The sequence below is a fragment of the Ranitomeya imitator genome, chromosome 2 (genome assembly GCF_032444005.1).
Source record: "Ranitomeya imitator isolate aRanImi1 chromosome 2, aRanImi1.pri, whole genome shotgun sequence".
In the NCBI taxonomy this organism is placed as follows: domain Eukaryota; kingdom Metazoa; phylum Chordata; class Amphibia; order Anura; family Dendrobatidae; genus Ranitomeya; species Ranitomeya imitator.
This window is the reverse complement of record NC_091283.1, coordinates 405,982,682-405,995,317: the sequence shown is the minus strand read 5'-3', so window position 1 is coordinate 405,995,317 and position 12,636 is coordinate 405,982,682. Positions and strand designations below refer to the sequence as shown.

The following is a 12,636-nucleotide window of genomic DNA, read 5'->3' as shown; positions in this document are numbered from 1 at the left end:
AGGATGTAACTCAGGATCAGTACAGGATAAGTAATGTAATGTATGTACACAGTGACTGCACCAGCAGAATAGAGAGTGCAGCTCTGGGGTATAATACAGGATGCAACTCAGGATAAGTAATGTAATGTATGTACACAGTGACTGCACCAGCAGAATAGTGAGTGCAGCTCTGAAGTATAATACAGGATGTAACTCAGGAACAGTACAGGATAAGTAATGTATGTACACAGTGACTGCACCAGCAGAATACTGAGTGCAGCTATGGGGTATAATACAGGATGTAACTCAGGATCAGTAAAGGATAAATAATGTAATGTATGTACACAGTGACTGCACCAGCAGAACAGTGAGTGCAGCTCTGGTGTATAATACAGGATGTAACTCAGGATAAGTACAGGATCAGTAATGTAATGTATGTACACAGTGACTACACCAGCAGAATAGTGAGTGCAGCTCTGGGGTATAATACAGGATGCAACTCAGGATAAGTAATGTAATGTATGTACACAGTGACTGCACCAGCAGAATAGTGAGTGCAGCTCTGAAGTATAATACAGGATGTAACTCAGGAACAGTACAGGATAAGTAATGTATGTACACAGTGACTGCACCAGCAGAATAGTGAGTGCAGCTCTGGGGTATAATACAGGATGTAACTCAGGATCAGTACAGGATAAATAATGTAATGTATGTACACAGTGACTGCACCAGCAGAATAGTGAGTGCAGCTCTGGGGTATAATGCAGGATGTAACTCAGGAACAGTACAGGATAAGTAATGTAATGTATGTACACAGTGACTACACCAGCAGAATAGTGAGTGCAACTCTGGAGTATAATACAGGATGTAACTCAGGATCAGTGCAGGATAAGTAATGTAATGTATGTCCACAGTGACTCCACCCGCAGAATAGTGAGTGCAGCTCTGGAGTATAATATGTAATAACATATTTATGAAATTTTTTTGCACTGTAAGTAGAATATTTCTAGATGTAATCTGGATCATGGTGGACATACATCTTAACTGGCTATAAATGCGGAGTCACAGGTCTGTCTTGACTGTGGTCTGTCTCTATAAGGAAGGCTCTAAAAGGATAAAGCTGAAATATGCCGGAAATGAGCCAGAAGTGAACAGAAGGTACGACTAACCACTGTAATTAAAAGTACTAAACTTCTTTCTCTTTCCTCCACACTTACTCATCATGCTGACATATGCTCTAACAGTTTTGTCTCCATTACTCCTCACTCGCTATCCCCAAACCCCAGCACCCTCTAACTAAGTAATAATCCAAGTAATAATCTCTCCTTCCCTCCTGCCTTCTCACCTGACATCCTCTGCTGACTCAACCTCAGATCTCTCCTAATAAAACACAAAAAAAGCCGCCCACTCTTCTTCTCCCACCTGCTCTGTCTCTCTCTGCTTCTCACTGCTGGCGACATATCTCCCAATCCTGGACCCCCACAGCTCATACCACCCATTACCCCCTCATATCGCTCCCAACCCAATATAAACTCTTGAAATTTTGCCCACCTCAAATCTGTGCCCTTGACGCCCACCACTCTGATCCCTCTCTCTAAATCACTATGGATGGTGGCGCAGTGGTTAGCACTGCAGCCTTGCAGCACTGGAGTCGTGGGTTCTAATCCCACTCAGGACAACATCTGCAAAGAGTTTGTATGTTCTCTCCGTGTTTGCGTGGGTTTTCTCCGGTTTCCTCCCACATTCCAAAGACATACTGATAGGGAATTTAGATTGTGAGCCCCATCGGGGACAGCGATGATAATGTGTGCAAACTGTAAAGCACTGCGGAATATGTTAGCGCTATATAAAAATAAAGATTATTATTAATGCCCGCTCCGTCTGCAATAAACTCCATGTGATTCACGACCTCTTTACCTCTCGTAATCTTTCCTTTCTGGGCATCACAAAACATGGCTGACACCCTCTGACACAGCCTCCCCTACTGCCCTATGTTACGGCAGCCTCCACTTCACCCACACTCTTCGCCCTGGCAACAGACATGGTGGAGGAGTGGGCCTTCTTTCTTCCAACTGTACCTTTAACCTAAACCCACATCTACCCTGCCTTATCCTCCCCTCTTTTGAAGTTCACTCTGTCAGCATCTACTCCCCCTTCAACCTCCAAATGGCCGTCATATACAGACCTCCGGGCCCGACCACTGCCTTTATTGACCAATTCTCCACCTGGCTTCTTCACTTTCTGTCTGCTGACATTCCCACCATCATCATTGATGACTTCAACATCCCCATTGACACCCACCATTCAGCAGCCTCCAAACTGCTGTTGATTACTGCATCTTTTGGACTTACTCAATGGTCCTCCTCAGGTACCCACACAGACGGGCACACATTAGACCTGGTCTTCACCCATCTCTGCTCCCTATCTAACTTCACTACCTCCCTTCTCCCTCTATCTGACCACCATCTACTCACTTTCTCATCCCTGTCCTCCTCACCTGTCACCCATGTCCAGCAACATGCGCACCCCCACTGAAACCTCACACACCTTGACACCCACACGCTCTCTGACTCTATCCTACCACTAGCATGCATATCCTCACTCCACAACACAGACACTACTAGTTTCTACAATGGCACTCTGGCATCAGCCATCGACTTGCAGAGTGCGACGAATCAATGGACAACCCTGGCACAATAACATCACCAAATAGCTTCGGAAAGTATCCAGAATTGCAGAAAGGCGTTGGAAGAAAACGCATTCGCAAGATGATTTCACTGCACTCAAACAAGCAACAGTCGCATTCAAATCAACTCTCACCTCTGATTAACAAGGCCTATTTCACATCACTCGTATCTTCTTTATCCCACAACCCCAAACCGTTGTTCAACACTTTTAACTCCCTCCTCCACCCCCCAATGCCCCCTCCGACTTCCCTAATCTCTGCTGAGAACTTTGCCACACACTTCAAAAATAAGATCGAGCAAACAAGGCAAGTCTTTGTTGACAAACCACCACAACCCCTTTGTTTGCCATACCAATGCCCTAACCCCATAACTTCCCTCTCCAAAATCACTGAAGGACAGCTTGCTCATCTTCTCTCCAATTCACACCTCACCACTTCTGCTCTTGACCCCATCCCATCCCACCTCCTCCCCAACGTCACCACCACACTAATCCCATCCCTAACTCATCTCTTCAACCTATCACTAACTTCTGGTACCTTCCCATCTGCTTTCAATCATGCCACAATCACACCTATCCTCAAAAAGCCATCCCCTGACCCGAACGCTGTGTCCATCTATCGCCCCACATCTTTGCTCCCATTTGCATCCAAACTCCTTGAGCAGCACGTCCATGGTGAACTTTCCTCTCACCTTGCATCTAACTCTCTCTTCGACAACCTGCAATCTGGCTTCCGTCCCCACCATTCCACTGAGACTGCCCTGACCAAAATTACTAATGACTTACTTACAGCCAAAGCTAACACACAATTCTCTATACTCCTCCTTCTAGACCTGTCCTCTGCCTTCGACACAGTTGACCACTGCCTCCTACTACAGATCCTCTCCTCCTTTGGCATCAAAGACCTCGTCCTATCCTGGATCACCTCATACCTTACCAACCGCACATTTATAACTTCCTCTACTACTTCTTCATCTCGCCCCCTCTCTGTTGGTGTCCCTCAAGGCTCTGTCCTAGGACCCTTACTCTTCTCAATCTACACACTTGGCCTGGGACAACTCATAAAGTCCCATGGCTTCCAGTACCATCTATATACTGATGACACTCAGATCTACCTCTCTGGCCCAGATCTCACCTCTCTGCTCTCCAGAATCCCAGAGAGTCTATCAACCATATCCTCCTTCTTCTCCCGCTTCCTCAAGCTCAATGTGGACAACTCTGAACTAATCCTCCATCTCGCATATCTTCCCTACCTGATCTATCTATCAAAATAAATGAAATCACACTTTCCTCTGTCCGCTGCCTCAGAGTATCCCTTGCCTCTGCCCTGTCCTAACCGCACATCCAAGCTCTCACCACCTCCTGTTGCCTCCAGCTCAAAAATATTTCCAGAATCTGTCCTTTCCTCAACCCTCACTCTACCAAAATGCTTGTGTATACCCTAATCATCTCCCGCCTCGACTACTGCAACATCCTCCTCTGTGGCCTACCTTCTAACACTATTGCACCCCTCCAGTCCGTCCTTAACTCTGCTGCCCGACTAATTAATCTCTCTCCTTGCTACACTCCTGCTTCACCTCTTTGTAAATCCCTTCACTGGCTCCCATTTTCCCAGCCTAGCGTATCCAGTTTCAACTACTAGCACTGACCTACAAAGCCATCCATAACCTTTCTCCTCCGTATACTTCCAAACTAATCTCTCAATATCTTCCCTCACGTTATCTCCCAAGACTTTCTTCTCTCCTCCATGCTTATTCGCTCCTCAGTCCTCACCCAATCGCCTCCAAGACTTCTCCCGAATATCCCCCATTCTCTGAAATTCTGTGCCCCAACATGTCCGGTTATCCACCACATTTGGATCCTTGAAAAGAAACCTGAAAACCCACCTCTTCAAAGAAGCTTACAGCCTGTAATGACCACACAGCCACCTCAACACCATCGAAGCTACTGCAACCCCAACCTACTGTCTCTTTCCCCACCATCCTGTAGAATGTAAGCCCGCAAGGGCAGGGTCCTCGCCCCTCTGTACCAGTCTGTCATTGTTAGTTTTGTTTACTGTAAGTGATATCTGTAATTTGTATGTAACCCCTTCTCGTGTACAGCACCATGGAATTAATGGTGCTATATAAATAAATAATAATAATGATATATTGCTGTGCTGACCTTTGATATCTGGTATCACCTTGTACTCAGTCCAATCAGTGCAGAGAGTCATGGCTACAAGATGGGCTCCAGCGGAATGGCCACATAGATAGATCCCACTGCGGAGAAAATGTCAGACATGAATAAACCATATAATAGGAAAAGAGAAGCAGAGGACAGAGGCCGAAGCTGTGATATATGATGGAGAGAGGTCTTCTAAACTTGATATCAGTTTGCTGCTGGAAGTTACATGCTTTTCACCTTCTGGATGTAAATTATAATATTCCTATTCACTTACAGCAAGATCCGTTATGCTGGATATTGCAAGTAATAAACAGTTATACATCTAAAATAGAGCAGAATTACATCTGCGCTTGTTCACACTAAACTTCTGCAACACTTAGCGCCACCTTGTGTCAGGGCAAAGTTATGTAGGTGCAAGAACTGAACCAGAGAAATCTTGTAACACGTCAAAGCTGAAGAACACAAGCCGACTCTGGCAGGTAAGTAGTTAATTCAATGGCCAATCTATTTACATCTGTAATAGTGACACCACATCAGGTATAGTCTCTCAACACAGACTTACGCATTGTGTGGGTAAAGATGAAAAATGGAGGCAATGCTGCGTCTGACCTGTGCCACAATGAGATCCATGTCACCTGCAATAATCAACAAGTAACATTACTACCCATGCTTTACACTGCAGGACTGTTTACTAAGATTGACTCTTGTTATTAAGCAGAATGCCTCCTCCTACTCATTAAGATGTCAGTCAGACTTCATCTGGGCACTGTGACAGGTAACTCACGATTTATCCTGTGGCTGTATGGCACTATCTTAGCACAGAATGCTCAAATTATCTGGCACTGTGTTACATTATATGGGCACTATGTAATATTATCTGGGCACTGTATGATATTATCTGGGTACCGGGACTTTATCTGGGCACTGTATGACATGATATGGGTACTAACATTATCTGAGCATCGTCACATTATCTGGGCACTGTATGATTTTATCTGGGCACTGTATGATTTTATCTGGGCACTGTAACATTATCTGGGCTCTGTATGACATTATGTGGGCACTGTATGATTTTATCTGGACACTATGATTTTATCTGGATACTATAACATTATCTGGGTTCTGTATGACATTATCTGGGCACTGTATGATATTATCTGGGCACTGTATGATTTTATCTGGGTACTTTAATATCTGGGCACTGTATGATATTATCTGGGTACCGGGACTTTATCTGGGCACTGTATGACATGATATGGGCACTAACATTATCTGAGCACCATCACATTATCTGGGCACTGTATGATATTATCTGGGCACTGTATGATTTTATCTGAGCACTGTAACACCTGGGCTCTGTATGACATTATCTGGGCACTATATGATATTATATGGACACTATGACATTATATGGGCGCTGTGTGATATCATATGTTCACTGTATGATATTATCTGGGCAGTGTATCACATTATATGGGCACTGTGACATTATCTGGACACTGAAGTACATGATATGGGCACTGTGACATTATCTGGGCACTTCCTCAGGGGGAAGCCAAAGCGAAACGCGTGTTGGGGCTGCTAGTCTGGTGTCAATACATGGGTAAGAATGGCTATCTCAGTGTTTAAAGGGAACCTGTCACCCCCAAAATCGAAGGTGAGCTAAGCCCACCAGCATCAGGAGCTTATCTACAACATTCTGTAATGCTGTAGATAAGCCCCCGATGTATCCTGAAAGATGAGAAAAAGAGGTTAGATTATACTCACCCAGGGGCGGTCCCAGGTCTGTTCTGGTCTGCTGGGTGTCGCGGTCCGGGGCCGGGGCCTCCCATCTTCTTACGATGACGTCCTCTTCTTGTCTTCACGCTGTGGCTCTGGCGCAGACATACTTTGCCCTGTTGAGGGCAGAGCAAAGTACTGCAGTGCGCAGGCGCCGGGCCTCTCTGACCTTTCCCGGCGCCTGTGCATTGCAGTACTTTGCTCTGCCCTCAACAGGACAAAGTATGCCTGCGCCAGAGCCACAGCGTGAAGACAAGAAAAGGACGTCATCGTAAGAAGATGGGAGGCCCCGGACCGGACCGCGACGCCAATGGACCGGACCGCAGTGGGGAACGGCCCTGGGTGAGTATAATCTAACCTCTTTTTCTCATCTTTCAGGATACATTGGGGACTTATCTACAGCATTACAGAATGCTGTAGATAAGCTCCTGATGCCGGTGTGCTTACCTCAACTTCCATTTTGGGGGTGACAGGTTCCCTTTAATTAAATAGGTGGTTATCTGAATTAAGTGTTCACAGTGCTATTCTGCAAGTGCAATAAATTTACAACCTTGTGATATTTTCAAGTCCTATGATATTGTTCCAATTTATCTGGGCATTGTACAGCAATGTCTGAGTGCTGAGTGACATTTGCGTGGTTTATGCACTTTTTCTTGAGTACTGTAATACACTATTTATCTGGAAAGTGAGTGTCACTATATTGGCAAAGTATGTTCCATTTATCTGGACAGAATATGACATTATGTGGGCAAATTGAGAGTGTGGCTCATTTTTATGTAGGGTTTTTCTATGTACTGAAATGCAGTATTTATCTGGGCACTGTGTGGCACTATCTGGACACTGACATTTTATGGGTAGTTTTAATACTATATTTTCTTGGTACTGTAATACACTATCTGAGCACTGTGGGTCACTATCTGGACTCTGTACGTCCTATTTATCTGGGCAGAATATGACACTATTTAGGCACTTTTAAATTAAGGTTTATATGTTCTATAATGCACTATTTATTTGGGTAATGTGTGGCAATGTCTGAGTGCTCAGTGACATTTTTGTAGGCTATGTACTATTTCCTGTAATCCACAATTTATCTGGGCTCTGTGTGGCATTTTTTCAGCACAGTATGCCCCATTTTTCTGGGCAGTGTACGACACTATCTAGGCACGTTGAGCTTATGGGTCATTTATTGGCTGTTTTTGTATGTGCTCTAATTTACTATTTATCTGGGCACTGTGCGTCAGCGTCATGGCATTTGTGTGGATTTTGCACTCGTTTCTGAGTGCTGTCAGACACTTTATCTGGAAACTGAAATTGTGAAAACAGCGGCACTTTCATGACCGGACCCTACACATGCACAGATAAGCCTTGAAAAAGGCCCATACAGCCGAAATGTTGGTGAATATTTTTTTTTTTTCATTTTGAGTCATAAATAAAGTCATTATTTTATTCCAATCAATTTGAGTGCCAGTTTCTGAAAATCTCGATTGTCCTTCTCAGCATCTAAATATACAGTAGAGCGTGCATCTCTGTTTTATATCTGGAAACTGAGTGGCAATATCTCGGCACAGTGTGTGCCATTTATCTGGACACTGTATGACATTATGTGGGCACTCAGTGAAATATTTTGGGCACTTTATATACAGCTGGTCTATCGAATTTAGAGAGCTGCGTGGCACTATCTAAGCACAGAATGTCCCATTTATCTAGGCACTGTAGGTCACTATTTTTTAGGTAGTTTATGTACCTTTTTGTATTCCCTAATGCACAATTTATCTGGGCACAGTATGCTCCATTCATGTGGGCACTATGTGACATATTATGGTAGTTATTTGTACTGTTTTTCTGTGTACAGTAATGCACTATTTATCTAGGGGCTGTGCGGCACTCAACACAGTCTCAACAGAGTATTATTATTATTATTATTTATTTATATAGCACCATTGATTCCATGGTGCTGTACATGAGAAGGGGTTACATACAAGTTACAAATATCACATACAGTAAACAAACTAACAATGACGGAAGTATGCTCCATATATCTAGGCATATAGTGTGTGACACTATCTGCAAATTGCCTCTTCTGAGAAAAAGAGGACTTAACTCTATAGCGCCACCTGTTGGAAGTAGCAATCCTACAAGTCACAATCAACTCTTTAACGAGTCGTGCAATATGACTTAGGATAAAAGCCAAATTAGTATCTCAATTCGCAGACACGGTGTTTCGGGCTGTTGGCTGGGGTCTAAGGGGTATCGTTTCAGAGATGGTATGTCGCTCTCCATAAGGAGAAACGATAACCCCAGTCCAGAGCCTCTCACCTAGCCAAATTAGTTCTCACGCTTCGCACTGACGAGGGCCAACAGCCCGAAACACCGTGTCTGCGAATTGAGATACTAATTTGGCTTTTATCCTAAGTCATATTGCACGACTTGTTAAAGAGTTGATTGTGACTTGTAGGATTGCTACTTCCAACAGGTGGCGCTATAGAGTTAAGTCCTCTTTTTCTCAGAAGAGGCAAATTGCATATTCTATTTCCCAGAGGAGCATTGCACGGCGAATAAGCCTCCTTACCTTGACAAGCCAGAGATGGTATGTCACTCTCCATAAGGAGAAACGATACTCCTTTGACACTATCTGGGCATTCTGACATTTTGTGTGTGGTTTATGCACTATTTTCTGGGTACTGTAATATACTATTTATCTGGGCACTATTTTGTACTATCTCTGCACAGTATATTTAATTTATTAATTCTTTATCACAGAAGATGAAGTCTCCAAGCTCCTCTCCTCTTCTCGTCCAACTACATGCACCACTGACCCCATTCCCTCACACCTCCTCCAGTCTCTCTCTCCAGTCGTCACAACTCACCTAATTACAATCTTTAATCTCTCCCTCTCCTCTGGCATTTTCCCCTCGTCCTTCAAACACTCTATCATCACTCCATTACTAAAAAAACCTACCCTCGAACCATCCTGCACAAACAACTACAGACCGCTCTCCAATCTCCCCTTAATCTCAAAACTCTTGGAGCGCCTGATCTACTTCCGCCTTACCCGTTACCTCTCCACTCATTCCCTCCTAGACCCTTCACAGTCCGGTTTCTGCCCCCTACATTCGACAGAAACTGCACTCATCAAGGTGACCAATGACCTTCTGACAGCAAAATGTAACGGTGACCACTCTCTGCTCATTCTTCTCAACCTTTCTGCAGCTTTCGACACTGTTGACCACCCTCTCCTACTCTCTAGGCTCCAGTCACTAGGCATAAGGCTACTTTCACACAGGCGTTTTTTTTAATACGTCGCAATGCGTCGTTTAGGGGAAAAAACGCATCCTGCAAAGTTGTGTGCAGGATGCGTTTTTGCCCCATAGACTTACATTACCGACGCATTGCGACGTATTGACACACGTCGCAACCGTCTTGCGATGGTTGCGCCGTGTTGTGGTGGACCGCCGGGAGCAAAAAAGTTAAATGTAACGTTTTTTGCAGCCGACGGACCGCTTTTTCCGACCGCGCATGCGCGGCCGGAACTCCGCCCCCACCTCCCTGCACCTCACAATGGGGCAGCGGATGCGCCGGAGAAATGCATCCGCTGCCTCCGTTGTGCGGCACAACAAACGCTAGCGTCGGAATCTCGGCCCGACGCATTGCGACGGGGAGATTCCGACGCTAGTGTGAAAGTAGCCTTAAGGACACTGCTCTCTCCTGGTTCTCCTCCTACCTTTCTGACCGCTCCTTCAGTGTTCTTTTCTCTGGCTCCACTTCATCTCCTCTTCCTCTCACTGTCGGGGTACCTCAGGGCTCAGTCCTCAGCCCCCTTCTCTTCTCCCTCTACACGGCCCCAATTGGACAGACCATCAGCAGATTTGGCTTTCAGTATCATATTTATGCTGATGACACACAACTATACACGTTATCCCCTGACCTTACCCCCGCTGTACTACAGAACGCCACTGACTGTCTGTCCGCAGTCTCCGACATCATGTCTGCTCTCTATCTGAAACTCAACCTCTTCAAAACTGAACTTCTTCTGCTCCCGCCTTCTACTAACCTCCCTAAATCTGACATTTCCCTCTCCGTGGGTGGCACCATAATAACGCCTAGGTAGCAGGCGCGATGTCTGGGTGTTATGTTTGACTCCGATCTCTCCTTCACCTCCCATATACAATCTCTTGCCCGCTTGTGCCGCTTACACCTAAAGAACATCTCTAGAATCCGTCCTTTTCTCACCATGGAAACAACAAAAACCCTCACTGTCACCCTGATCCACTCCCGCCTGGACTACTGTAATGCTCTATTAATTGGCCTTCCCCTTAAGGTACCTTCACACTGAGCAACTTTCCAACGAGAACGACAACGATCCGTGACGTTGCAGTGTCCTGGATAGCGATCTCGTTGTGTTTGACACGCAGCAGCGATCAGGATCCCGCTGTGACATCGCTGGTCGTTGCTAGAAGTCCAGAACTTTATTTGGTCGTCAGGTCGGCGTGATTCGTCATGTTTGACAGCTAAAGCAACGATACCAGCAATGTTTTTTCATGGAGCCAACGACCAGCGAGAACGATAAGTACATCACTGGATCGCTCCTGCATCGTTCTGGTGTTGCCGTGTTTGACGTCTCCTAGTGACCTAAACAGCGACGCTGCAGCGATCGGCATCGTTGTGTATATCGCTGCAGCGTCGCTTAATGTGACGGTACCTTTACTCGACTTTCCCCTCTCCAGTCCATCCTTAATGCAGCAGCCAGGCTCGTCCATCTGGCTAATCATTACTCAGACGCGTCCGCTCTTCGCCCGTCATTATACTGGCTGCCCATTCATTACAGGATACAATTCTAAGTACTTGTTCTCACCCACAAAGCTCTCCACAGTGCAGCACCCCCTTACATCTCCTCCCTCATTTCGGTCTATCAGCCTAACAGACCACTGCGCTCTACAAATGACTTTCGACTAACCTCTGCACTAATCCGTACCTCCCACTCCCGACTCCAAGACTTCTCCCGTGCTGCACCAATCCTCTGGAATGCTCTACCCCAAGATATTAGGACCATCCACAACTTGCATAGTTTTAGGCGCTCGCTCAAAACACATTTGTTCAGAGCGGCCTACCATGTTAACTAATCAAAGTCATTTCATGTTTGTGTGTGTAGCCCATTCACTATCTCCATCTATCCCCCACCTCCTGAAGATGGCTGGACCATCATTGTAACTACACACCTGTACTTTGTATCGTCCCCACCTCATTGTAGATTGTATGCTCTCACGAGCAGGGTTATTATTATTATCTGGGCAGTGTATGACAGTATCTGGGCACTATGTAACACATTATGATAGTATTTTGTACTGGTTTTCTATGTATACAGCATTACACTATTGATCTGGGCACTATCTCGGCACATGTTGGATTTATGTAGCCACTGTATGACATTTATCTGGGCACTATGTGGTGCTATTTAGTTAATGTACATAGTATTTGTTGTTTTCTTCTACATAGATGCAAAGTCAGTCTCACCTTTTGGAGCAATGTCATAATCCATCACCATCACAGCAATCCCATTTGAGACGAGAGGAGCAGCCATAAATCCGGACTCCTCTTTGCTGAAAGGAAAAGGTCATATAGAGAAATAGTATTGCTCATTAGCGCCCCCTACCTGTCCTGAATATTATCGGACCGGGCAGGAATATATGTGTGGCCTGCGGTATTACACCCCCAGCATCTCATGGCTATAGATGGAGGATTCCATAATTATTTACAGGTCCGTCTCAAAAAATTAGCATATAGTGTTAAATTTCATTATTTACCATAATGTAATGATTACAATTAAACTTTCATATATTATAGATTCATTATCCACCAACTGAAATTTGTCAGGTCTTTTATTGTTTTAATACTGATGATTTTGGCATACAACTCCTGATAACCCAAAAAACCTGTCTCAATAAATTAGCATATCAAGAAAAGGTTCTCTAAACGACCTATTACCATAATCTTCTGAATCAACTAATTAACTCTAAACACATGCAAAAG

General features: G+C 44.9%; 1 protein-coding gene across 5 annotated transcripts in view; it reads right to left on the bottom strand.

Annotated features, from left to right (window-relative positions):
* Window positions 1-12,636, bottom strand: part of AFMID (arylformamidase) — a 34,992-nt gene that overhangs the window by 6,521 nt on the left and 15,835 nt on the right. For 3 of the 5 annotated variants that reach the window (XM_069750685.1, XM_069750686.1, XM_069750687.1), the window contains exons 5-8: window positions 12,121-12,206; window positions 10,932-11,117; window positions 5,393-5,465; window positions 4,828-4,925 (exon numbers count right to left, since the gene is read on the bottom strand). In XM_069750685.1, the coding sequence (XP_069606786.1) occupies window positions 4,828-4,925; window positions 5,393-5,465; window positions 10,932-11,117; window positions 12,121-12,206 (443 nt within the window). The remainder of the gene's footprint in view (window positions 1-4,827; window positions 4,926-5,392; window positions 5,466-10,931; window positions 11,118-12,120; window positions 12,207-12,636) is intronic. The other 2 variants (XM_069750689.1, XM_069750690.1) reach the window with 1 other exon arrangement.